At 39.4% G+C, this 26,665-nt stretch overlaps 1 protein-coding gene across 1 annotated transcript; it reads right to left on the reverse strand.

Moving 5' to 3' along the window:
* Positions 1-3,744: 3,744 nt before the first annotated feature.
* On the reverse strand, positions 3,745-15,731 carry galr2b (galanin receptor 2b). The gene is made up of 3 exons (XM_056400537.1): positions 15,564-15,731; positions 11,797-12,180; positions 3,745-6,112 (listed from the first exon to the last, which is right to left on the reverse strand). Exons 2-3 carry the CDS (start codon positions 12,168-12,170, stop codon positions 5,350-5,352), a joined length of 1,137 nt encoding a protein of 378 aa, XP_056256512.1. The 5' UTR covers positions 12,171-12,180; positions 15,564-15,731; the 3' UTR covers positions 3,745-5,349.
* Positions 15,732-26,665: the final 10,934 nt, after the last annotated feature.

Here is a 26,665-nt window from a genome sequence, read left to right on the forward strand (position 1 = left end):
CATGATATTAGGTACTTAACTCATCAAACACAGACCTTCCAGACAAACACACAGCCGAGACAGAGGCCACTGGAGTGACTGTATTTAATCAAATTTCATTTTAAATTTAGTAACTCTGACCTGCAAGTCTGCTTTTAATTTTCATGCTATTTTTCTTAAACTAAAACCAGAATCTGTTAATACATTTGTTCATCTGTATTCTGAATTGTTTATGAGAGTAGAGGCTAAACCTCTAAAGCCTCAAGAAAAACAGAAAAGAAAAGAAACCACACTCTTGTCAATTATGTGCGACCTTACGATGAAGCAATAGCTCAAAGACTAAATCAGCTGTAAAAATGTATTGGTTTATTTTACAGCCTGGTTCCTTTTTACATCAAGTTTTTCGAAAATCCATCTCTATTTACCTTTAAGAGAACCCAGAATCTCTCTAAACAATCAAATGCTTGTGAAGACTGATGTTGGGAAAAGGGAGACATTTATCAAAAGCAATTGTACTGCCTGTGACACCAAATTGAAAACAGGGCATTTCCCAAATTTAATTTCAGGTAAAGATTTTCCACATCATGTCAAGAATGTCATATATCTGTTAAAGTGCCCCTGATCCAAAATCTATACAAATCACCGATTAACAGCAAGAATCTCAGAATAGACGTCATAAATCAGACGTGTTGAGACGACCTCTCCTATTGCTCACCATTTGAAGAGAAAGCAACCATTCAGTTGTCTGTGAGAGCAGAAAGAGTGATCCCGCCACGCAGAGGGCGGTCATCCAGAAAGACTACCCCTTCAACATGAAACCCGTCGGGTTTTGACATTAAACCCATATCTGCTGCCTCCTCTCCTGTAACAACTTGCAGAGCATTTACTTAAACCAAGTTTAATCTTACAATGATTTATGATGGTTGCCCTGATGTTATCATTGTAGTGTACCACAGACTGAAACCTCGCACTGCTCAATGCAGCGTAATCCTATACATACTGTACTTGGGTAAACATTTCCTAGAATTACAGGAACTCACAATAGACAAGAAGACAACTATTGAAATATGAAGAAAACTTCCTTTATATTATATGCATACAAAGAAAAAGAAAATCTTGGTGAACATTTTTTCTGAATTGAAACTGATAATAACAGCTTGCCCATTCTAACTCCAGTACTGGCTTCTATCTTATAACCCAGTGATTTCAATCTACAGCTTCAGTTGCATCTTCAGCCATCCTCGGAGAGACCATTGAATTGCATTGTCCGAGGTTTCTCCCATTGTGCTTATGATCTTCAACTATTATGCAATAGATGGACCCAGTCTTTCATCAGATACTCATCGCTGCTAAATACAATGAATTTTCAATAACAAAGGATTCACATCTGGTAGAATGTCACTAAACGAATAAATCTCATTCACCATCCTGCAGCTTACCTGTTTTTCAGAGCTCCATAACAATTCAAACCTTCCAACTACCCCTTTGGATCCACCCCTCACATCTTCCTTAAATCTAATTTTGGTTTTTAGAGTATCCATTTAATTGCAGAACATAAAGAAGCAGCTACAAAACTTGTACCTGTTAAACAGGTGTTTTTGTAAACCAGTGAAATTGATGAAAACCCGCAGCTTCCCTGCAGCTTCAAGCCATTATGATTTCTAAGATAAATTGCAGAGTGGTTTCCAGAGCAACCATAGCACCAACACAGACCAAGGTTATCAGTGACGTAGTTATAAATATCCTACAGTCACTTCCAACCTAACAGGCCCAATTTCTGTGGCTACAACCCATAAGGCATTAACATTTCATTTGAGTGTAAGACGTGTGTTTTGGGTAAAAGCTTCCCTCCTTCAGCAGCAGCACATCTAACTTCTTGGACCAATGTGTCTTTTAATGCCAGCTGCTGCCTGAACTACGGGCGGCCAAAGAGGCCATAATAACAGAATAATTATTTTGGCGTCACATTTTTACAATACAATAACCTTTGCTTTGTGTGACAATAACTATCAAGCAATTTGGCAATTAAACAAAAATGTATTTTTTTTTGTGTATTAAAAAAAATACAAAACACGACTCTGATATGGAAACAGCTACAGCTAGATATTTACTTGTGATTGTAGTCGGATTTCTGTTTGACAATAGTTGATGTACTACTGTATTGCACTGTGGAGTGTTATCTTCTTGGACTATGTGTGTTGTTTTATTGTACTATACCTGTTAGCAGCAGTTCTGTTTTTACTTAATTTTTGGTGTATCTTACTATCAAGAGCTTTTGTATACAAGATGTTTATTCGACTAGACCCCTTTAACTAACTGACTAACTAATGCTGCTTTCTGCAGTAAGCGTCAGTAAGTCAAATTTATTCATGTGATGCCTTTCTAGATCAGACATCACAAAGTGACTCACAGTGAAGCATCAAATCAAAGATGAAAGCGCACAGATCTTAAATCCACTGGGAGAGACCATGACTTTAAATACTTTTCAGCAACATGCATCAGTTTCAGTTGTGTAACTGAAATCAGTGGTTAAATGAACGCCATGATTCTCAGACCACTGCGTGCAAGCACAGTTCACGTTCTCAAAAAAGAATATATCCATGTTTATTCATATTTATTATACACAAAAATGAAATGTATTTCAAACATCTTCAAATGACTTATTATAATAAATATAGAGCAGGATAACAGACTGCTCATACAGAGGGATACTGTGAAAGTATAAAATAAAATGAAGACAGGATTGTTCTTAACGTTTTCAGAACTGTTTCATAAAATATGATACAGCAACTCCAACTCATTGACTGATTAATTACCCACAAGTAAAAGTGTATAATTATTCCAGTGGGGCTCTTCGGACTCCACACTGGTGCCAATATGTGAGATACATTAACTCATGCTGTCCCGAAGATCCTTTTGTTTGTTACACTAATGAATGATGCTTGTTCCTGGTTCCAGCTTTTCATTTCTACCTGATCAATGTATTATTGTGTCCTTTTCTCTGGTCTTACTTTAAGGAATATAAGGCAGCTACATCTTTTAATTATAACACATCTTCATTGTCTTGGTCCACCTTATACCTCCAGTGTTCTTGCCATTGATGTCATCCGATCTGTCTGCAACCGAAGCTTGTTTAGCCTATGTACTGTATCTGGAATTGTTATTGTCCATTTGTTTGTACATCACACGTTATTGATTTCTTTCGTCTTTCTTTTGCCTTGCGGACAGAAATACGATTTAAAAAAAGAACAACTTAATTGAAAAGTTTGAACATAAATACGTAATATCAATTTAGTTGTCCTTTTTTTATGAAAACAAGACTTTAATTTATTCATTAGAGCCTTCTTTAAAGTGCGGCATGACCTGTAATGCTGCCAGCTCTGCTCTCACCTCCCACAGAAGCAGTAATCTCTTGGGGATTTGCCCAGTACAACGGTGACAGAGTTGAACTAGCTGGTGAGCGTGCTAACGTCAGTCGAAGAAAAGACGTGGTAGAGAGTTAACATTGACGTTGCTTTCCACCACTGGAGACGGCTGTTGGTGAGTAAAGGAATGAAGTTTTAATTACTTTTATTAGAAGTCAATGACTCTTTCAGTGATCTTAAAGAGAGCATTGATGGCAAAGCTAAGATATCCAGGGTATCTCAGTGTTATATTGTGAGGTAGTCTTTTTGATGATAAATAATTTGGTTTAATAACATTATTTTATTTCACATTGTTCACATTTATGCACGTTGTGAATTGAATAGAACCTCCACTAAAACCTCACAGCAGAAAATATTTTATTTGGTCAGTAAAATGTGTATTACAGTGTGGTCTTAAACAGTTTTTGATATATTCTTAAAATCGACAGGCTGCTTACGTGATGAATCTTTACATGATGAAACAGAACAAACAGAGAAACAAAGACTATATAAGTACAGTAGATGCACAGGGCACAGTAAACACACTGGAGGAAAATTGGTCAGTGCAGAGAAGAAGGTTGTGTTTGGAAATGAGTCTCTCAGGAGGAAAATTGCATCTTATGCAATCAGAAGAGAAAAACAACTAAGAGGCTAAGATTTTTCTTTTTACAGCTCTGAGGTAGGACACAAGCTTACAGCAAAACACACAAAGAGAGAGAGAGAGAGATACTGAGGATCTGCTTTCATCTGGAGAGAGAAATTATCATAATTATGTCACAGCTTTTAAAGTTTTAAATACACAAAATACACATTTTTTAAATATAATACACAACTCTTAAATGTTCAGGTGCACTCACTGATAAACATATTCATTTAAATATATAATGTTTTACACCAAAGAGAAACATGCCATGAACACAATCAGTGCAAAATACAAGTAAAGAAAGAAAATGCTTCCAGTTTTCATGTGGGGTCCAAAAAGACTCAAGTCTTCTACCAATAACTGTTTGTCATTTATCAAGAACAAATAAAACTTCTTTTTACTAAATTCAGACCTTTTCACACCTGATTCTTGAACCTCGTACACCAGAATGGATTCAGTCCAGGTTTTGACGTTTTAAATGCTGGTATGAATTTGAAGTGTAACTGAATATAATGTTTGCAAACAATTTTCTGAAAGTGTTTTCAAGTTAAAATATACATTATTCAAATATACCAGTAATATCTTGGCAAGACAGAACAGCATCTGCATGCAAGACACAAAACAAACAGAAACTAAGAGAAACACCCTGCTCCGCTTTGATAAACAACCTTATTGACGGACTAGCAGATTGAAAAGTAGTCACAGACGTTTAATCAGAGTTTGAAGTTTACAGTTGCAGTTGAACTTATGTGTGTGGGGGGGGGGGGGGGGCACATGAGAGACTGAAGCAACGGATCAATTAACCTACGGTTAGCCACGGTGTTGGAGAGGAGGTGTGGTGACGACTGGCCAGTCGATGGTGACTTCACATTGGTGGAGATGCACACAGCCTTGCAGTGGAATGTCTGGCTTATGAACATGAGCTGTACAGTTACCCTAAACCTGCATCGACCTGTTTGAAGTCAGATGAACAGCAAATGCTGCTGATTTGCGTGGATTTTCCTCCACATTTGCCAACCTGTGAACATCTTCGGGACTATTTGGGAGACACATTCTGTGATGCTGTGAAAAAGTGCTAGAACAATGTGGATTCTCAGATACTGCAAAAAAATATCAAAGTGCAAGCCATGGTTAAGGCAAATGGTGGAAACAAATTTTCACTTTCTCCTTAAAACCTTCCTTTTTTTTTTGTAGTATTCATTTGCCACCAAAAATGTGAATATCATGATTTAGAGGTTTACACATTTCTTTTAAAATATTTGCTGCAATGTCTTCTACAAAAGGCAATCTGTACTAAGCCTGTCAGCGACGCTGAATCACTCGTCAAGTCTGCCGCTGAAAGGGCAAATTCAGTGTCACTGTGGCTTCTCTTGGCTCTGCGATCGGCCTGTTAATCATTTCACATTCATTCTGTCGTACGTTCTCCTCATTCATCTGAGACACCTCTGTGGAGCCTGCTTCAAACCCAGGCACCGTGTTGGCCACGTGAACTACATGAACCTTATTTCTCCTTTTTTTACTGAGGATGCAGCTGAACACTTTCTTGAAGCCTTTGCGAAAGTGCTTGGACACCAGAGCGTACACGATAGGGTTGACACAGGAGTTGGCGTAGGCCATGCAGTGAGAGAGAAGCCTGAAGGCGTACGTGGTCTGATTGAAAGGGAAGTCTCCGTAGAGGTAGCACAGGATCACCACATGGTACGGCAGCCAGCATATACAGAAAAGCACGGTGACAATGATGATCATTTTGGTGACTTTGCGTTTGGCCCTCTTGGATTCCGACATGCCGTCCAGAGGGTCGACGGCCGTCCACAGGTACTTTATGGTTCGAGTGTACGAGAGGCTCACTATCAGCACGGGGATGACGTAGCCGAACAGGAAGGTGCACGTGTCCAGCACCTTGCGGTTCTGCTCCTCCCAGCCGGGGATACACACAGTACTGTTGTCGTAATCAATCAGGTCGTAGTAGCTGAGATACGGGCCGGCAAACACCAGGGAAAGACCCCAGATGATCACCATGGCAACCACTGCATTACAAGGGGTTCGCAGCTCCCTGGAGCGGAGTGGGTAGCGAATGGCCAGATACCTAGAAGGGGAAAAATAATAATACAACATGTGATCCACCAAACCCTGTGAAATCTGATAATTAGTGGACATGCTGAGCCAGTGAGGTACAGTATGCTAGTAATGGGCTAAAAGGGTGTAATTATTGTACTAGTTCATCATTAAAGCAATATTAAAGCTTCATATCAAGGTTTAAATTGTTAACCTAAAATCCCTTATAAATTTAATCTGAAATAAAAAGGAAGACACCTTTGGTAGATATGTGTAGATCTCATCTCAATACATTTCTCAACTTCCTGTTTACATGCTAACGACTGATTCACCAACACGTCAATGATACGAAGGGAATATCCACTAAGGATGCAGCCACCTCCACACTCACTCTTACAAGCGCCACAGCTCACACTGAAGGTTTCTATACTGAATGATAATCATTCACACTGCAGCAGCTTGTGGGTTCTATTGAATAAAAAACACCTTAGGGAAATATGTCAAACTGGCTGCAATGTCCACAGAGAGGGTTTTTTTTTTTTTCTTCTGGCTTTTCAATAGGATCTGATCTTGACAATAGTGCAGAACATGACTGTGCCTTGTGCTTTGCTTTTGATTTTTCCGAACAGGTAGGGTGATAAAGACGCAAATCCCAGCACGTGCCGGGTGCTGTGATAAAGGAAGAACCTGATGTTTTTATGGCACCAATCTCTGTCAATAATATGACACCACGCTGTTTTTCACGCAGACGCCCGGTTTGTTCATCTCTGAACATTCACAGCCGCGTTTGCCATTTTCAGCATTGCTGCTTTATGAGCTAATGTTCTCCGGTGGATTGCGAGTGTTTCAGGGGTTGCAGCTTCTTTCGCCCAAGGCGGGGATTCTGGGTAAAGCTGCGAATCCATGTCCTCCATTTATCCCCATTTTCAGGACACTTCAGGCAGCTCTCCAGAAACTGAGAAAACAGCCTCTCTGGTCTTTGAAACCTCACTGAAATGGGGACAAAGACATTTACGCTCAACATGAAAGGAAAAAAGCAGATATAGTGAACCTACTTGTCACATATGGAGGCTCAGTGGCTTGGAGAACTACAAGTACTTAGACAGGGCTCTGTATGCTTGGCTGGGATTGTCAGATTTATTTGAAAGCATGAGCTAGTGGACAGTCTGTTAATGCCTGACAAGATGTTTTGCTCTTTTTCCTGAATCATAAACCAATCAGACTGTAAAAAACAGACTGGGAGAAGTATGTTGAATGAAATGACTGCCGTTATAGTATTTTCTTTCCATATGTCTGCATAGATCTCCCAATGATCATACTGGATTTTGGCACGAATATGTACGTGAACTGCTGTATGCATTATGTATGACTGCAGCCTCAACACCGGTTACAAAATCTCTATATAGATTTCTTTATTTTTAGGTGTTGAATGCTGCATGTATAACTCTGCATCATTATTATCTTGTTTTTTTTTTTACTTTAGTTAAATGCACTCACAGATGCAAGAGCAAACGAACTCCCTGCTCCGCAGCAATGATGCTGAACCGTCTTGTTTTATGTGAAATCATTTTCACAGTGGAAAGTTCTCCAACATAAAATCACAGTAAACACATGATCCACCTCAGGGTTGCACAATGCGGCAGCAAATACTTTTCCATTAAAGGAGTGTGTGTGTGTGTGTGTGTGTGTGGTGTTCATTCAGGCTGAACTGTGATTTAATTCCTGTAGGGGATTCCTGGACTAAAGTGTAACTGTTAGATGCTGCTTTTTTTTTTTCTTCTTCTCCTTTTTTTGCTTGTTACACAGGAACTGAACAGCAGAAATCTTTTAACCTCGCGACTCAGATGTTCCTGCTCTTTTCCAGACTGAGGAAGAAACGTCTGACTGGCGAGTTAAAAAAAAAAATCTATTGAATCCTCTAAAGTGTAAACATAGCCAGTGTGAGCAGAGGGGGTCTGCTGCAGAGGGCACTGACTCCGTCCATATTTACTGAGCTGACAATGTTGCCCACAACTATAATGATGGCTTAGAGCTTACTCTGTGGGGGATTTACTTTTCAGCCTCGGATATTGCTGTAGTCTCATAAAATATTCAATTACAGATTCTGCATCTCCGCGAGGCCTTTTAGGTCTTTGGCTCATTAATACATACCTCTGGGGTCTTGCTCTTCTTGATATTTCCAGAGTTGTTTTTTTTTTTTTTTTTTTTATCTTTAAATTAGTAAAATAAATGTAAAGGGTGGTTGTCTTATAAGTTGTTGTAACCTATCCATACTAATAAGAAGATATAAATATAATTCCCATTAACAAACACCATCACTCCAAGGGTAACACATATAATGGTACAAAACATATACAGAACTCGAGCTCCTGCATGCTTAACTAATGCATAACTGATGACCCAAACTACATGTCGTTGGTCTTTATTATGTCACATTAGCAAGCGAGGGGGTTGAACTTGAGGCTTCTCTTTAATTAATCAATTGATTTTTTCTCATCATTTGTTTAATATTAGTAATCATTTGCAAATGAGTTTACCTGTCCACCCTCCCCTGATCTGTTTTTGGATAAAAACCTAATCTTCTACCCTCTAGCTTGTAACGTGACATAAAAACTGCTAAATCAGCAGAGATATGATAGAAAATAAATAAAAAGCTTCTGTGGGAAAATGTGGTGCTCTGCTCAGAGGCGGATCAAATGCTCAGGTCTGAAATGTTGTTTTCCTATGTAACTGGAATCCTGTTATTTTGGTGGCACATATAAAGTCAGAGCAACTTGATCCTGCTTTAAGTCATTATAAGTACTAGTTTAAGCATTAGCCTACTTAACGTTTTGTTCCTTTGTTGTGAAGTGTTCCCCATGAAAATTTCTGGAAGCCCCTGCGCAACTTTTAATGCTTGCACTAGAGGATCTGCTGGATGGCACAACACAGCAGGAAAGTGAGGATCCTCAAGTACAAACAAAACTTTCAGAACTTCTCACCTCAGATCAGTATTTCTGCCCTGGTATTATTAGTTTGCACACTCATTATACATTATTTTCTCCCTTTAGTGATTCATACCCTTGAACATAATTAATTCCCTTGGATTAATAATTTTTGCCCCTGAATCACTCAGTTTTTTTTCTTCAGATTACAGATGCATCAATGTTTCTACAGCACATAATAAATATGTTTGGATGTCAGGGATAATACAAGATTGTGTGCACAGTACATTCATGTATCAAAGGATGAAATAAAAAAATTGTGAGAGTGTAGAGAAGAGAAAGAGAAAGGGAGTAAAGGTGATTACTACAGCGATTAATCTGGATGAAAGAGGACGCAATTAGTCATCCATTTTCATGAATATTAATTCCAGGGGAAAGTATGAATTAATTTGCGGGAGGGAATTACTTGATTGATTCATTGAAACAGGCAGATGGGTGCATGATTTAGTCATTTTAGTGGGTGATAAATGGTCTGCACTAATATGCTGCTTTCTAGTCTTATTGACCACTCAAAGCGCTTCAGCCACATTAACCCATTCACACACACACACACACACACACACCCATGAAATACTGCTATTAAGGAAAAGGTGAAATAACTAAACTTTGTCTTCCTGACTTTGACCCCACCCTGTAAATTTCTGATAATAGCAGACGTAAAGTAACATTAAGAAACGACAAATTACTCCAGTATTAGTCATCATTAAAGTCATTTATTGAGCAAAAATGCCAAACATACTTTGGCTCCCCCTTCCCGAATGTGAATATATTTGATTTGCTGCATAAATTCTACCTTTGGGTTTTGGACTTTTTTTTAACAAAACAAAGAATTTAAAGATGTCAACCTGTAATTTTGTGACATTTTGAAATGTTGAAGCTTCCAAATTACCTCACATCTCTTCTCTCACTTAAATCTAATATCCACAGTACACGATCCAGTAACTACTTAACCCTCGACATCCCTCATGGTATGCACTGATATCAGCAGGTACTATGCACCATTTAAATGGAATGAACTGCAAACTGCCTTTAAACTTGGCGATTTGAAAGCTTTATTATTTGATGTATTTTGTGATCATTGTAAATGTTTTTGTTAATTATTTGTTTCTTAGTTTCTTGTATTGTGTAGTTCTGTTGTCTTTGTTGTTGATTGTCTGTTGTGACTGCTTCTTGTTCTCAGGTCTCTCTTGGAAAAGAGATTTTAATCTAAAAGAGACTGCTTGATTAAATAAAGATTTAATTAAATAAATAAATAAAGGACTAAACCACATTTTGCAGCAATAACTGTCTGAATAATTGTAAATGGAAATAATAATTAGTTGCAGCTCTAGGCTAATAGTAGTAACCTCGTGGCACTAACAACACTATAATTGCAAGGTAATTTTAAAACTGTTTCAAATGTCAAATACAGCGGGGAAAATAAGTATTGAACGTGTCAACATTTTTCTCAGTAAATATATTTCTGATGGGGTTTTTGACATGAAATTGTCACCAGATGTCGGTAACAACCCAAGTAATCCACACATACAAAGAAATCAAAACATATATGTCCATAAATTAAGTTATGTGTAATAAAGTGAAATGACACAGTGTATAAGTATTGAACACATGAAAAAAAGGAGGTGAAAAAAGGCATGGAAAGCCAAGAAACCAGCTGAAATCTGTCAGTATTTAGAAAGCAATCCTGCCCCCTATCAGTGCAAATTAATATCAGCTGGTTTAGTCCTAATTGATGGCCTATAAAAAGGGTTTCTCATTACCGAGCGAAGACTCCATTGTTGAAGAAAAAGCATGTTGAAGCTCGTTTAAAGTTTGCTGCACAACATTTGGACAAGCCTATGAAATACTGGGAGAATACAGTCTGGTCAGATGAGACCAAAATTGAACTCTTTGGATGTCATAGCACACACCATGTTTGGAGGAGAAATGGCACTGCACACCACCCCGAAAAACACTAAACCAAGAGTGAAGTTTGGAGGTGGGAACATCACGGTGTGGGGCTGTTTTTCATCATATGGTACTGGCAGACTTCATATAACTGAAGGAAGGATGAATGAAGAAATGTACCGAGACATTCTTGATAAGAATCTGCTGCCATCTACCAGGATGCTGAAGATGAAACGAGGGTGGACGTTTCAGCAAGACAACGATCCCAATTACACAGCCAAGGAAACTCTCAATTGGTTCCAGAGGAAGATAATTAAGCTGCTAGAATGGCCCAGTCAATCACCCGACTTGAATCCAATTGAAAATCTATGGAAAGAACTGAAGATCAGAGTTCATAGAAGAGGCCCTGGGAACCTTCAAGATTTGAAGACAGTTTGTGTGGAAGAATGGGCCAAAATCACACCTGAGCAATGCATGCGACTAGTTTCTCCATACAGGAGGCGTCTTGAAGCTGTCATTACCAACAAAGGCTTTTCTACTAAGTATTAAATACATTTTAGTAAGCGTGTTCAATACTTTTCCCTTGTTTCATTCCACTTTATTACACATAACTTAATTTATGGACATATATGTTTTGATTTCTTTGTATGAGTGGATTACTTGGGTTGTTACCGACATCTGGTGACAATTTCATGTCAATAGCCCAATTAGAGATATATTTACTGAGGAAAATGTTGATGCGTTCAATACTTATTTTCCCCGCCATATAAGTCTGCTACAGGTGGGTGGAAATGATAAAATAGGCTACTATAGCGTGTTTACTGACAAGTAGGCAGCCACATACCTGTCAACAGAGACAGCGGCGAGTGTGAAGCTGCTGGCGTACATGGTGAGGTTGATGAAGAAGTGCACCACTTTGCACATGAAGGAACCGAACACCCATCCCTCCAGGGAGTAGATGGTGGCTTGGAAAGGGACGCAGAAGATGATGAAGAAGAAGTCGGCCACGCTCAGGTTGAGTATGAACAGGTTGGTCGTGTTGTATCCGACCTGTCCGCTCCGCAGCAGCACGGCCAGCACCAGGCTGTTGCCGATGGTGCCCAACAGGAAGATGAGGGAGAAGACCACCGACACGATCACGCTGGTGGGGTTCAGCTGGTAGCTCTCGGACACGTTTGCCTGCCCTCCTGGCCTGCTGAAATCCTCAAAATCAGACATTTTTGCAAGTCTGAGATGGGAGAAGAGAGAAGACACATGTATCAAGCAAATTGTAATCAGTATCCTAGAGCGTCGGACTGTTTTGCCATGTCTTCTGGGTGGAAATGTTAAATGACATCGACTGAGAATAGTATGTCCCAATCCAACAGTGCTCATGCACGGCTGGACTCTGTTGACACGATGACAAAAGGAGCTCACTCAGAGGAGGTTTGATGATGAGATTGTCTTTGCAACTTTTCAAATTATACTGAATAAAGTTGACAAGGCTTCATGCACTGAAAGATTTTTTTATCCAATTAATCCCCAGTCAAATCATGTCACGCATACTAATGAGGCAAGAATGAGAAGCTGTTTCTAATTGGCTGGTGTGGTTTTGTCAGATGTGTACTGGGAATATTAACGGTGTTTAATTACAAGTAAGGCTGCGACTCAGTAGATCCATAGGTTTAAATTTCACTTTAACTGGAAAAGTTAGTAGAATATTTCAAATGGCACTGAGGGATTCATGCCTTATCTTACACAAGAGGGAAAAGGGGGTCAGCTTTAAAGTGACGGTTTCATCATGTAATACACTACAGCAATTTTGTTGGCTTCAAACACAAACCTGAATGTTTTCAGGTAAGTGGACCGAGCCACTTACAGGAGCCAATTCAGCTTCTCTCCTCTCCAATCCAAGAAATTGTGTCTTAAGCCCAGAGCTGTGTGAGTGCTGTCATGTCGTTAGATTCACTGGGTGAAAATGGAAAGAGCAGGATCCCATCTCGGCCGGGGGGACCTTTGCTTTTAGCCGAGAACTCATCATAAGTGATCAACCATTCATGGTGAGCAGGAGGTTTTTATCTCTGACTATTTTTTTTGACCGTTGCCAATGTGAGATTAGAGCTTCTGATGTGCTGTGGTTTCATAAAGTGAGCCCTCCAAATGACGTCAGCATGCACTCTCAATTTTCTGTCGTATTGCTGAACGGTGAGTGGTGCTAAACAATTGGGGCTTGACAGTAAAGAGCTGCACTGGGTGGTGAAGTTGATGAGAGACACACACACACACACACACACACACACACACACACACACAAACACTCTCTCTCTCTCTCTCTCTCTCTGATACACAAGGCAATTTCTCCAAACAATGAATTCAACCCCATCTATACCTCAGTTCCATCAGAGTTCAGTTCTGGGTTATCGTATTGAACTCTGGTTAATGAGCAGCAGGGTCAGCCTGTTTGTTTTTTTTTGTTTTTCCTTGCTGGGATTTGATGCTAGTCTCAGTGTGTTGGTTGGTTTCTATGGAGTTTAACCATATCATGACTTAGTAGTCCATTTGGTGGAGTGTAAATGTAATTTCTTGGAGACAGGGCTGATCAACTGGATCTGATTGAAAGTTAAGAATTTAAAAACTGTTCCCATTAGTAGTACACGCTTTACATCCTTGAAAATATTGTTTTTTGTACTGAACCAGAAATTTCTTAAGGTTGTAAATAGCAGGCTTATACACATCTTATATTACAATGAGGTCAGATCACAGGTGAACTGCCATCCAGGAGCTTTGGAGTATCAAACATAATGATGGGCAGCTGGAAGCAGGTGCAGCATATTTGGTTCAAGTGTATTTCATACTGATTTTAATCAACCATGTAGACTTCAAAGCAGCACTTGCTCATTGACAGCTGACGACTCCTGAATGGAAATCTCCTGTATCGAAACGAAATCCCTGTTACATCACCTCCAAACAGAGCAGTGCATTTAGAGATGACATTTTTGTCGTAGCCTTTTTTTTTTTTCTTTTTGTGCGGAAACAATACCCCGAGTTAATACAGGCATTTTCATCCGTACTGTCACTGTTATCTTCTTCATTTCCACCACAGAATTTGTGTTGTGGTTGCAAAATTTCCAGTCATGAAAGTGACTGGAAAAAAGGATTGATCCTAAATATTTGATAACGTCAAGCTCAAGCTACATCCACTGCAATTTTTTGAGACTAAAGAAATAAAAATGCTTTTTTTTTTATGGAATCACCCTAAAGCATGACTCAAGGTTTCTGGCTGACCAACCTAGATTAAAAGGCATGATTAATTCATGCCTCATATCTGTGGCAGTACAACTGTGATTCTGCTTGTAAAATTAATGGAGCTGAAATGACATTGCAGCACAGAGAAGCTCAGACTGCAACAACCCTACTTGTAGATGAACAGATTAGATTTTATTTTGCCAGTTGTCTCCCCAGAAATGATAAAGAAATCACAGAGATGTTTTCCCTTTAAGGACAGAAAAGCAAAACCACAGGGTAGATAAAAAAAACCCACTATAAATGATGTTTTGTGACATCATTTGAAGTCACCCTCAGGCTTTTATGCTTCTATTCCTCAAATCTCAGCAATAACCACCTTTAGAATTAATTATTAAACAGTATTAAACTTTCAACATCCTTTGAGGATAAACTCTGCCGCTATTCTGGCTGCATAATCAGAATCGTGACTAAGAGCAAAATGAAGAGGCTGTACTAATCACAGTCAGTGGCAAATAAAAAACACTTAAAAGTGGAGATAATAGTCTATAGGGAATGTATTCTTATTATAGTGTTAGTGTTATAGCATTAGCTGGTGGTTGCTGCAGAGGAATTGTCCTCATTGCTTTGTTTCCAAGCCTGACTTTAGCAGCCCCTTTTACCGTGTGCCCCCCCCCCCCCCCCAACAAAGGAGGACAAATCTGGACTGATATTAAATCTCCGACTGCAGTGGGATATCAGGGCTAAGACTCCAGCCTGTGCAGAGCATTTGCAAGGGTCTCTGGGGAGAACAGGGATAGACCTACAGGACCTTCATGAGCTGGTAATGTGTGAGTGTGTGTGGGACCTGACAGGTTGTAGAATTTCCAGACTTTAGCTGAACTCGGTTGTGTGACGGATGTGATGGTATAATTACAATTTTTATAGACGAAACAATGGGTAATGAAAACAGCAGTGCCACATATGAGGAGGAGGAGGACGAGAGGGAGGAAGGGAGGAGGTGATGGGGATATAGCACCGACTGTGTCGGAAAACATTTTGACAGGAGAGGCTTCAGCACTAAAACTGATGAGCCGGCATAGATAAGGCAACACATTGCATCAGCATTGTTTTGCATCCCTTTTATCAATAAGCAGCAGAGCTAGAATAAGATTCATGACATCAAATCTCCCTCAGGCTCTTGTGGATTGAAGATTAACAGCCAAACTTTAGATACCTGCCAAGCAATAACATTTCTGCAACCTGTAATCAAATAATTAAAAGGGAAATGCTCATTGTGTGTCATACATTTGAACTGTAAATGTTGCATAGATCCTTTCAGATATTTCTACTCTGCACAAACAGCAGGATCAGCATGCAGATCAGGCAGATGCAGTGTGATAAACCTACCGGGCTTATGATGATGGACAGTATCCAAAGCTTCAGCGTTCTGCTCAGATTAGGAACAACACTCCCAGCAGAGCTGCTCTGTGAAGATGCTCATGCTCTTCTTTTCACCGAAGCCTCTGCTCTTCCACAGCAAGCTACGCTATCTGCTTGTGTTGCTGGTATCTAACTCTTTCTCCTCCTCCTCCTCCTCCACCCCCACCCCCACCCCCACCCCTCTCCCCTCTCCCACTCTCCAGCGAGGACTCCTCCTCCTCCTCCTCCTCCTCCTCCTCCACATTCACTTTAATTTTCACTCTTCACTGCAGAAACGGATTGCAGAGCGGAGGTATGGAGTGAGGCTGCAGCGCCGGGGCAATCTATTCACAATCAGTGCATAATCAGGAGGCTCGCTGACTAATAACCTCAGACCAACATTGATCGCCCCTATAAAGAGTCTGCACATGCTCCCAGATCAGGCAGTGACTGTTTGCATTAATCTTTAGCACTGGCTTGTTGTGTGGGTGGTGGGGGACACAGGAAAAATAATATTGTCTGCGGACACATTGTTAGAGCTTATATTAGTGGGTAATGTCAGTGTCTGCTTCACGTTTTTAAAATTAAAGGAGGCAGGTGACATCATTATAGATGTCTGGGACATCCAATATCACTGGTGGCCTCTTTATAAAGCCCTGGGCCCCAACTCAGTCACAGGAAATCACTTTTTTTTTTTCAAATCAAACAGCTACAACTCCTGTTAATTTAACAATTTTCATTATGATTATGTAATATTTCTAAATATTTACACTGACTAGAGCAGATGAATCACTTCAGAAAGTTCATCTTTTCATAATCACCTGCAGCATTTCAACAGCACGCTTCTAGTTTAGGTATTAAACCTTGTGTTTAAGGTGCATCTTTACTTGTGATCATACATTACTGCTCCGCAGTTCTCAGTGTCTTTGGAGAGTTTAGATTTTAGAGGGTTTTTCTTAAAACAGAAATCCAACATACTGTCCTACATTGAACAATGTATGAATGGTATTTGTGTTGTGTCTTTTGCATATTGATTGTTTTCTGAGCTTGTCCGTGTCTCTCCTCTTGGGTTATTATTTTGTATAAACCATACAATCAGAATCAGATCATGATTTTGAATCATCAGAGGTTGATTTAAATGTTAGAGGACCAGTAGAGGGTCAAGCTGACTTTTTTTTTGTCATTCAGATAATTCAAGAGTAAACAAGGGGCAATAATGACTCATGCTAGAGAAAACAGACCGGCAGGACCGATATCACCAATTGCTTATTCAGAGCTATGATTCATCTGATCATGACCAATACATCTGCTAGATAAAAGCCTCTTATTGGCAAATTGTTTCAGTCTATGACCCAAATGAATGAAACCGTCTGTATATTTTAATGTATATCTTTAATGTTTAATTCTAAATGTGTGCTCTTCATGTCTCCTGCACTTTTTAACCCAGTTGTTAACCCATTGTACCTCCAGCCACCCACCACCTATCCATGAAACTGCCAAGTCTGCACACAACATCTCCTGCTGGTTGCTGTCACCTCTGACCAAGGATCCATCAGCACCGGTGAGGAACATGGATGGATCCTGGAGAGGCCCTAACATTTTGGTACTGACCACCAGCTGTTGGGTCATGGACTGAATTTCATCTCATCTATTTACTCACTGGTTCAATTGCAAACTCAAGTGCGTCATTCACGCTCCTGGGCATCATCAGCTTTTTCCAGCATACTCCAGAGTGAGTAGAAAAAAAGATTGCCAAATAAACAATCGTCTCAGCGAGGGTTTGCTCTCCCTGTCGCGGTGGTCGAGTTGGTTTTGATTCTGGATCCTAAATCAAGTTACATTCAGATACAACCTCACAACCTTCAGTCAACACGTTTCTTCCTCCTCCTGTAGCCTGTACCCAAGCTCTGACGTGTTGTCCGCACTGCTGTCAGCCATCATCCATCAACAAACTGACACGACGCCAGGGTCAGACAAAACTGCGAGACGGGGTATTACTTAGAAACCACCTGCGGAAAACAACAACATGCTTCTACATCCATTACTTTACATCACAGTCATTTATACTGCTGTCATCACCCTCACAGGTTTTCAATATTTTTGTCCTACCATTATTTCTTGACATGTGAAATGATAAATTTGAAATTCAAGGCCATAAACACTATACTTTTATGCATCTTATCTTCAGTATAAATTCATGTACTGCATCTCAAAATTAATTAAAAAAAATGCAAAGTCCCCATTTTGATTTTTTACTGGTTCCTTATGTAACAGGACCACCCTTATTTAAATAGGATGGTTGGAAAACAGAAACTGAAGGAAACAACTTAGTTTGGACAATGACGGATTCTGGCCGCAGCGAATGGCAAATTAACATTCAGGAATACCTCTGGGTGTTGTTTCATGTAAACATTTCCATGGCAACCACAAATGGATAACTTTGAAAGCATGGTGAAAACACCGAATTGATTTCAACCAGGAACACAATGAGCTAGCATGACATTTTACAGAGCAGTTCTCAAAGAAATGCAGTGAATCAGTAAATTATCAAAAAGGCAGCTTCAAGGCTAACACCACAGCTATTGAAAATATTTCTTCTGCCAACTTACCAAAATAAAACTGATCAATCCAGACTCCCCTAATGAATTCAGGCACATGACAACACTCATCAAATGTTTTGTATTCCCTTAAACCTCCTTTTAATAGTAAGATAAAAAGCATGTGGCTTTCCGGTTCTTCTTTGTTTCTGTTCTACAAATATATTATTCATTACAGCTAATATGGGTTCGCTGTCTTCAGAGACACCATATCAGGAAATGCAGAATAATATGCAGTGTGCCAGTGGCATGCAGTGACACTTTCTCATCTGATTAAAGCAGAGTGAAGTGAAACCATTGTGCATGTGCCCTGTGCGACAAAGTAATCAAATAGCTCATATGATAAAAGTGTGATAAAAATACTAATAGACTCATTAACTTGAAGATGCGACGTCTCTGAAAGAATGTCACGTTCCCAACTCAATTACTTTGAGCAGACCGCCGTATCAATTAGTCCTCTGCTGAGGTGTAAAAACAAGCCTCCAATATTGATGTTTTACAGTAGAAATCGAATAGAGTGTGAGTGAATGGTTTATATGCTGAATGAGATCCTGTCTAATGGTCTCCGCTCAGTGGAGAAGACTAATCATGGCAAAAACCCTCAGAGGTGTTATCTAAGGTGAAGTGTTAAACTCACATGCTGACCTTGGCTCATGATTACTGGAGCATTTACATTAGCAGGTACCTGCTGCGCTCCCTCAGACTCGAGTGGAACAAAGGAGAGGTGCCTGCACTGTGCTGATGGCCTAACGGCTGGTGGTGTACACAGCTCTTTTCCTCTAATGTACCCACACCACAATGTGTATTGTCTGATAAAGAAAATATCAAAAAGTAAAATGGTACATTCTACTATAAAAACTTTTTTTCCACATATGCTGTTGTACTCCTCAAGACCCAACTTAGGGGTTAGGGCTCTGTCAAAGGGTTTGAGTTAAATAAGGGGAGTTGTGAGATAATTAATGGGGCATGACAGTAGGTAGATCATTTTGTATTGATTTCTTTGGACTTAAATATAATGTTTGCTTTTTTTTTTTTTTATAAAATATTGCATAATTTTACCTTGTTGGGCCTTGAACACCAGCAATAATAACTCATAGACATCTGAAACGTGACTAGACACTGTTTATTTTAAGTCATCACACACCAAAACGATCAGGAACCACTGGCTTGATGTTTTATTATGCAGTTCATTTCATAGCTTTATTGTTATTAATATTATTATTTTTAAATGCATCTTGTAACTTTAGCTGTCAAATAGTTGTGGAGTAAGTAAAACGTACAATAATTTCCAAGTATAATATAAAATGGAAATACTCGAGACGAGTACCTCAAAATTGTACTTGGGTACAGCACTTGCACAGTGACATGTTATGTAATAGTCTCAGTTTGTGTGTCTTTCAGTTAACCAGTCTCTCTTTTAGCAGCCAGTGCAGCTAAAATAACAATTATTATAATGCATGTACAGCAGGCCAAGCAATTATGTTCAGTATATGTGGGAGTGAGGGAGTCGGTCACCACAGGGTAGAGACATATTGACTGCTAATTTATCCACAACAGTGCTAGCACACATCTAAGTGGTTTACCCTTGGTATCATTTTTAACAGCACCTCTCTGAATTAGACTGAATTAGACGTTGGAAATGACTCTCTCTCAGAGGACAATGAATTCTAACTATAATGTCCTGAATTCATCATACGCACCACATTCAATTACTTTTACACATAAGAAAAAACATAAGTCGTGAAAGTGTGTGTAAAACAAAGCATTGAAGAATTGTGTGAAGTTACAAAATCTCTCACAATATACGAGATTACCATCATGACAATGCCTGAATTTGAGATATAGAACCATCCCCTTGTCCAGACATGGAAGATCTGTAATTCTTCCTTTCCTTTTCCTTTCAAAGTGCTTAAAGGGTAAAGCTGGGATTTTTTTTAACCTGGGCCTTATTTTCCCAAAAATCTTTGCAACCGCTCGTCTACTGAGCTAGAACGTCACACCCAGCAACTGCTACAAAGCTGCTGCAACATAATCCAACCTTGATCCGTTAGCTTGCTTGTGTTATTGTGTGACTTTCAGTGGGGGAAAAAGTATTGAGATACATGTATCACACAGTAACACAAACAAAGTAACCAATGGAGGCAGCGGGCCAGCAACCTCTGTTTGTGTCAATGGAGTCTGGTGTCTTTGAACAGAGCGATATAAAAGGTGTTTCTGGTTAAACAAGGATCTTACTGTCATTTGCAAAAACAAGCACTTTTGGTGGCCATAGTTTGACGTGGACAAATGTTTGTTTACAGCAGCAGGTGTTTAGCTGTTGCTAGGTACACGGGCCAAAAAAAACCAAAAAAAAAACAGAAAAACTAAACACTAAATTCACAACAATGAATGTTTAGCAATAATCAATTTTAGCCTTGCTAGCATCATATTGGATGGATTACCATGAAACCTGGTACAGATGTCCATGGTTACCGGAGGAGGAATCCAAGTGAATTTGGAATTCACCTGATTTCTCCTCTATCGCCACCATCAGGTCAACTTCAATTTGTCCAATACTGTTGGTTCAAGATCACAAACATCAACATGTTTCAACAATGTTAGCATTGTCACTATGAGCGGGTGAACATGCTGATGATAGCATTCAGCTCAAAGCGACACAGAACCACTATCCTGGTTATGATGACAAAGTTTATTGATTAAATTACTTCTTTATGTGAAATCTGACCTGAAAATTATGGTTTTCAGTGCGCTAGGAATGACCATGGTGTTGGAACAAATCCCTCATCAGGCAGGTGCACTGAAAGCTGTCTCACCAGCTCTGCGTTGAGCTCTGGGACTGTGAGTGAGAGGGGTGTCTGATGAGAAAAGAAATCCAAAGCTAAACAGTGATTTAGCCTCATCAGAAGGCTCATGGCAGGAGTGAAATAAGGTTTGATTGCAGATAGAAAATAATACAGTTACACTGCAAATTGTCACCACGGGTCAGTTCAAGTCCCAGCTACACAGTGTGTACCATTATCCTCTGGTTGTCATAGAAACCAATGCAGATGATGTCGTGTCTGCACTTAACGCTGAACACTACAAATTTGTCTTGGCGTGTGCATCCACTGGGCTTGTTTTTTTCAGTTTGCCAGTGTCTTTTTTTGGATCCTAAAAAAGAGAAGCTGAGCAGAGTGTCCGCTTGCAGGCATCTCCTTCAGAGCACTTTTTGTGCAGCTTTTGAAGGCACCTGAAGTTGACAATATTTCCATTTGTCAGAATTTGTGCTCCGCCATTTTGTGAGAACCGACAGTTTAGATGTGTCAAATGATATTAAACCGCATTTTGCTCTCTCCATGGTGGTCAGACTGGGCTGTGGAAGCAGGAGAAATGCCACCATTGCCCTGAGCTCGGGGCAACAATGTCCCACTAGGACTATAGGTATATTGGCATTTTTCCTCATACTATAAATTCAATTACTGGTATTTGTTTCAAGCATCCAGCTCCATACTCACGTCCACTTATGTGTGATTCTGACATACTTTGATGTAATGATACTAAAGCAATGATTGTACGGATTTGGCGGTGCTTTTTCAAAAGATCTTTATTAGAAAACTGGGCTGCTCAAGCGTGCTGTCAATACAGGTATGAATGAGTTTGTTTTGACCCCAATCTATAATGTCACACTGATACTCAGTGAAGAACCCTCAGCTCCGTGTAGAATCCTTCAGCAAACAGCTGACTGACATAATTGATCGGCGAGAGAGGGAAGCATTCATTTCCCTCGGAAACGCCACTTCAAACAAAACATCATCAAAACAACAGATGGATAGTGCTCACAGTGCCATGAGCAAGTTATTGCTTCTGCGTGATTAAAACAGTAGAAGAAAGGAGAACAAACTGAGGAAAGTTTGTTTAGTTTGAATCTAAAGCTTCATCATTGGAAGGGAATAAAAATGCTGGTATATTACTGAAACATTTGACTTCGTTTTTTATGTTTAAATCATACTTTCTGTGCCTCAGAGTAATGTTTTCAGACATCTGCAGCTGTTGAGAAGATTGTGAACCCACAGGCGACTCTGAAACCATTTAAGTCTGCCCTTGGACTCAGAAAGAAGAACGAATGAAGAATGAATCTAATGAATACTTGATTTATAATGCTATATGTTTACATGTGTGTTACAAATGTTCTGAGCAGCATCAGTTGTTCACTTGAAAACAAAAAGCTCAAGTCTTCATTCCAGCAAAACTTGAAGAAATGCAGCTTGTATTGTTGTTAGAATTGATGTTCTTGTGTGGGTTACTTTGTGTATGCATGCAAACAAAACTCATGTGGTTAATGCTCCTGCAAAATAAGTACCTGCTTTCACCCAGAGAGCAATTAAACTCCACTGGTGATATATAATATTGAAATATTAAATGTATTAATTGTGTTGATTCTGGCATAAAGAGGCATCTCGCTGAATACTCGAATGATCCCTATTGACCACATGTCTCTATTCACTAATGAGATTTCCAGATTTCTAGAACACTAATTCTGTTTGCTTGAAACCTACTTGATCACTGGTTTTGAAGGTTCACTGATGAATGATTTTACTTGATGTTTACTTGAACCTTTCAAAAACACTTGATAACAGCCAGTAGCATTTTCTTGACTGACAACTAGAGGAATGGTGCATAAGACATAGAGGTGCGCCTAACTTCTGACTGAGCCTGACTGACCTGGAGTGGCTTCTTTTTGATTAGTGTCAAAGCAGACACTCACCTGTACTCTTGGGCTTGTTGAAATATGAATCTGGGGTTGGATAATTGAGAAGCAGAGATAATTACAAGCAGGAGCGCAGAGACACAGCACAAAAGAATGACAACTCAATTGTTGGAAGCTGAAAAAAAAAGAGAGAAAAAAAAACTCTGAATGACAAAACAAAATCTTCACAACAATTCTAGCTTCTGTTTTTGACAATCATTAATCCCTCCCATCCAATATATTGAACAACGTTGTGTTTTTGTGATGTCTTGTGAAATCATGTTTGTATACTCTATGTTTACTATATTATTCATTTTAAGAGAAAGAGCCAAAGGAACCTATTGACTTCTTCATTTCAAAATTTCAATACTAAATATTGGTTTCAAGGGATAAAAGGTTCATAAATCCTCCACACTAGTTTTAAGCATTTATGAAACATCAACAATTTTGTACCTTTGGTGGACAGAAGACACGGGGCTATATTTCCTTCTTTTTTCATCAAGAGATGTTGGAAGATCTTGCAGACTGGCCAAAGACTCCAATTCCAGTAACAGTATGCAGTAGGTCTATATATTATATACTAATTGTCATAATATGCAGTTTTTGTTTTTTTTGTAAGAAATCAATGTACTTTTTGTTTTTGCCCAAACAGGAAGTGGTATAAGATGTGTGCCAAATGTATAAAGTCAAATATTATCCATAGATATAGATTTAATACTTTATTTTGTGTTTTCTGAGCCTTTTAACCTCCACAGCTTTTCTGTTGGGAGTAATAATTCTCAATGTACAATTGTGAGCCAATGGTGTTCAAATCTAGCGTTATTTATTACTACTTTGAAAGTGACTTACAGCTTCTTCTAGCACAATGTTTGGCCAACCTGTGCATGTTTAAGACCTCTTTCACCACATTCTCGGTTTAAACAGTCAGCTGGAAACATTCAAAAGTCAGCTGAAGTTGACATTTATACCAAACCCACGGAGTTAACGTGAGCTTAATTAGCAAGTCAGCGAGAGCTCATAAAAATGCCACCAACACTTGACTATGGTGTTTGGCTAGAGACGAGAAGCCTGGTTTTGTCCGCCTGCCTGTCTGTAATCATAGACTGTGTACACAGATTCTGATCGAATGGTCCGTTGGTATTTATTAGTGCTGTCAGAGTCAGAAGGAGAAGCAGTTTTAATGAGTGGTAACACTGATTTGTTCATTAAAGTATGTGAAAAATACTTTAATAGTTTTAATACTTTAATAGCCAGTATTTTGTTGTTGCTTATTTGACTGGAATGGTTGCCGATTGGTCTGTTGCATATTTATTTCCACCCAACACCAGCATAGGGTGCAAATAATTTTTATCTTCAGTACAACATAAATCAAAACTGGAATTGTTCAGTTTGAAGTTTGTGTGAATCAGTCTGAATTGTGTTGAAAGCGACACGAGTTAAGGGCGAGGTCTGTCTAAGCTCCCTTTACTCTTCTGTATTCTTCTACTCATTTTGTGAAAAGGTATATTCAATTGAATTCAATCTCATTGAAGTCAAGGCCCATTTACTTGAGCGCTATGTGCACATTTTACACACAAGAGCTTGCAATCAGCTTTTACTCTGTCCCATACACTCAGCCAGAGCTGTTCCCATCCACTCTTTTCCACTCTCAGACCCCAGTGAGTGTCAAGTATTCTTAATACTTAGAATAAAATCTTACCTACTGAGCTTCAGCACTCTTACTGAGTCATGGAGCTTCCAGTGTTTTTATGGCTGTAATTAATGGCTTTCTTCATTGGTTTTCATCCATGGTAATATCCAAAGACCTAAATGACACTACAGTTCTTAGAATTAGAGCCATAAACATTTAAAATTCATCATATACAGTACAGTGTGTGGTGTGGTATGGCCCATATTTGTTTGGACAATAAATTCATTTTTTCTGCTTGCTGCTTGCAGCTGCTGCACTGGGAAAATAATGATTAACCAACTGTGCCAAGTCATCTTTCAATAAATATGTTGGCGCCAATAGAGTCAGTTGTGTAGGGGTGCTGCTGGGGAACCAGTCGGGCATCTCAAGTGAAGATGATGCAAATCTGAGCTGATGAGTTGCTCCATGGTTCCTCACCATCTGTGAAGTGAAGTTCTCAAATGAGCACTTTGCATTAGTGATTCAGTTTCAGACACGCATTACCGTGTTACCATAGCAATCAACTTTGGAAAAAAAGAAATCCCTCAAAAGCTACTTATGAAAATGTACATTTCAGCCATGGATGTGAAAACTACTTATGTGTTTTTGCTCTGAAGCTTTTCAGCACAAGGTGTCTGCCTCTGTTACCCTGCATCTCACAACTTTTCCATTAGCGCATCACACACAACCAGGGCACATTCTGGTCTGCTCTCCTGTTTTCCTGCTGTGCTGCAAAATGACATTTGTGATACCGGGAAATTGTGATACCCCCCCCCCCACCCCCCGCACATAAATCTCCAGCTGGGAAGCGTGTCCTCACCTATAACAGACACCTGTTGTATGCATGTCATCAATTTTATAACTGTATCAATATAGTGGTCACTGTTTTTAATGTGCCAAAAAAAATCAATTTCACTACAATGAAGCACTAAATAGACAAACCTTGATGTTTGCAGACTTTTTACTCATCCATCCATGCTCTTACTTTGTTGACTGATGTGGTGAAGAGTTTCAGCACTACTAACAAAACACCGCCAGTACAGGGTGATATTATGTTGAAGAAAATGATTCAGCCCTGCTGGCCATGAAATGTGGCCATGAACATTTCATGGCCAGCAGGGCTGAATCATTTTCTCCCCACACACACACAGAGTCATTGCGCTTTATCCAGAAACAGTTTGTCAGTGTCTCCTCAATTGACACAACAGCCGATAGTCAGAAAGCCTCAGAGCACCCTGAAACAATTTCAAACGACACAAAGGAGATCATGTCCCCCATTCATCATCGAGATGAACAAGATGCTTGCTTGGCTCGCCCGAGTGGAGGATGTGCTGTCACAGGGACCAGGTGCATCGAGCTCACGCCTCAACAAGCCTCGTCAAGACCTGGAGTAAAATCCTCTGCGACATGGAGGCAGCATGAAGTGAAAAGCCTCTGTCCTAAACACATCAGACACTGAATGTTTCCCACACCCAGAGAAATTTCACCCTTCCAGCAACCACAGCGAGACAATTCCTATTTTTAAATGTAGTTTTTCTATTTTGATCCTCAGTCTCTATAAACCCTTTTAACACAGAGTTTTGTTCAGCTTCTCTTGAAACAGGAGGGACCGGAGGAGAGCAGCGTTTGGTTTGCTTTTTGTGCAATAATTGCTTAAAAATAAATCTGTCGAAATCTGAGCAGAATCGTTCTCTACTGACAGATTTCTTCATTTTGATAACAGTATTCACAAGGCAACAAAACACTGCACCTCATCAGGGAAACACAAAGATGTTTGACAGTGTTGTGCAAACATCCATTTTCTACAATTAACTTTGATTTTCACTCTCCTCCTCAGTGACTGCAGACACTTAGAAAATGTGTTTATAATAATAATAATAATCATAATAATAACTCAGATTTCTGCGTTATTATGAAGTTTCCTGAGTAGGCTAACCTTGAAAGTTAAGGAAGTTAAAAAATTTAAAAAGTAAAATACTGGTTTTAGCCAAAATGACCAAGAAATATTCAGTTCTCATATATCCAAAACGTCCACTATCATTAATATCTAATCAATTAAAAACACATATAAGCACATGTTTATTAGAGCCTTTCACAT

Source organism: Seriola aureovittata, chromosome 17, assembly GCF_021018895.1.
Source record: "Seriola aureovittata isolate HTS-2021-v1 ecotype China chromosome 17, ASM2101889v1, whole genome shotgun sequence".
NCBI classification, from domain to species: Eukaryota; Metazoa; Chordata; class Actinopteri; order Carangiformes; family Carangidae; genus Seriola; species Seriola aureovittata.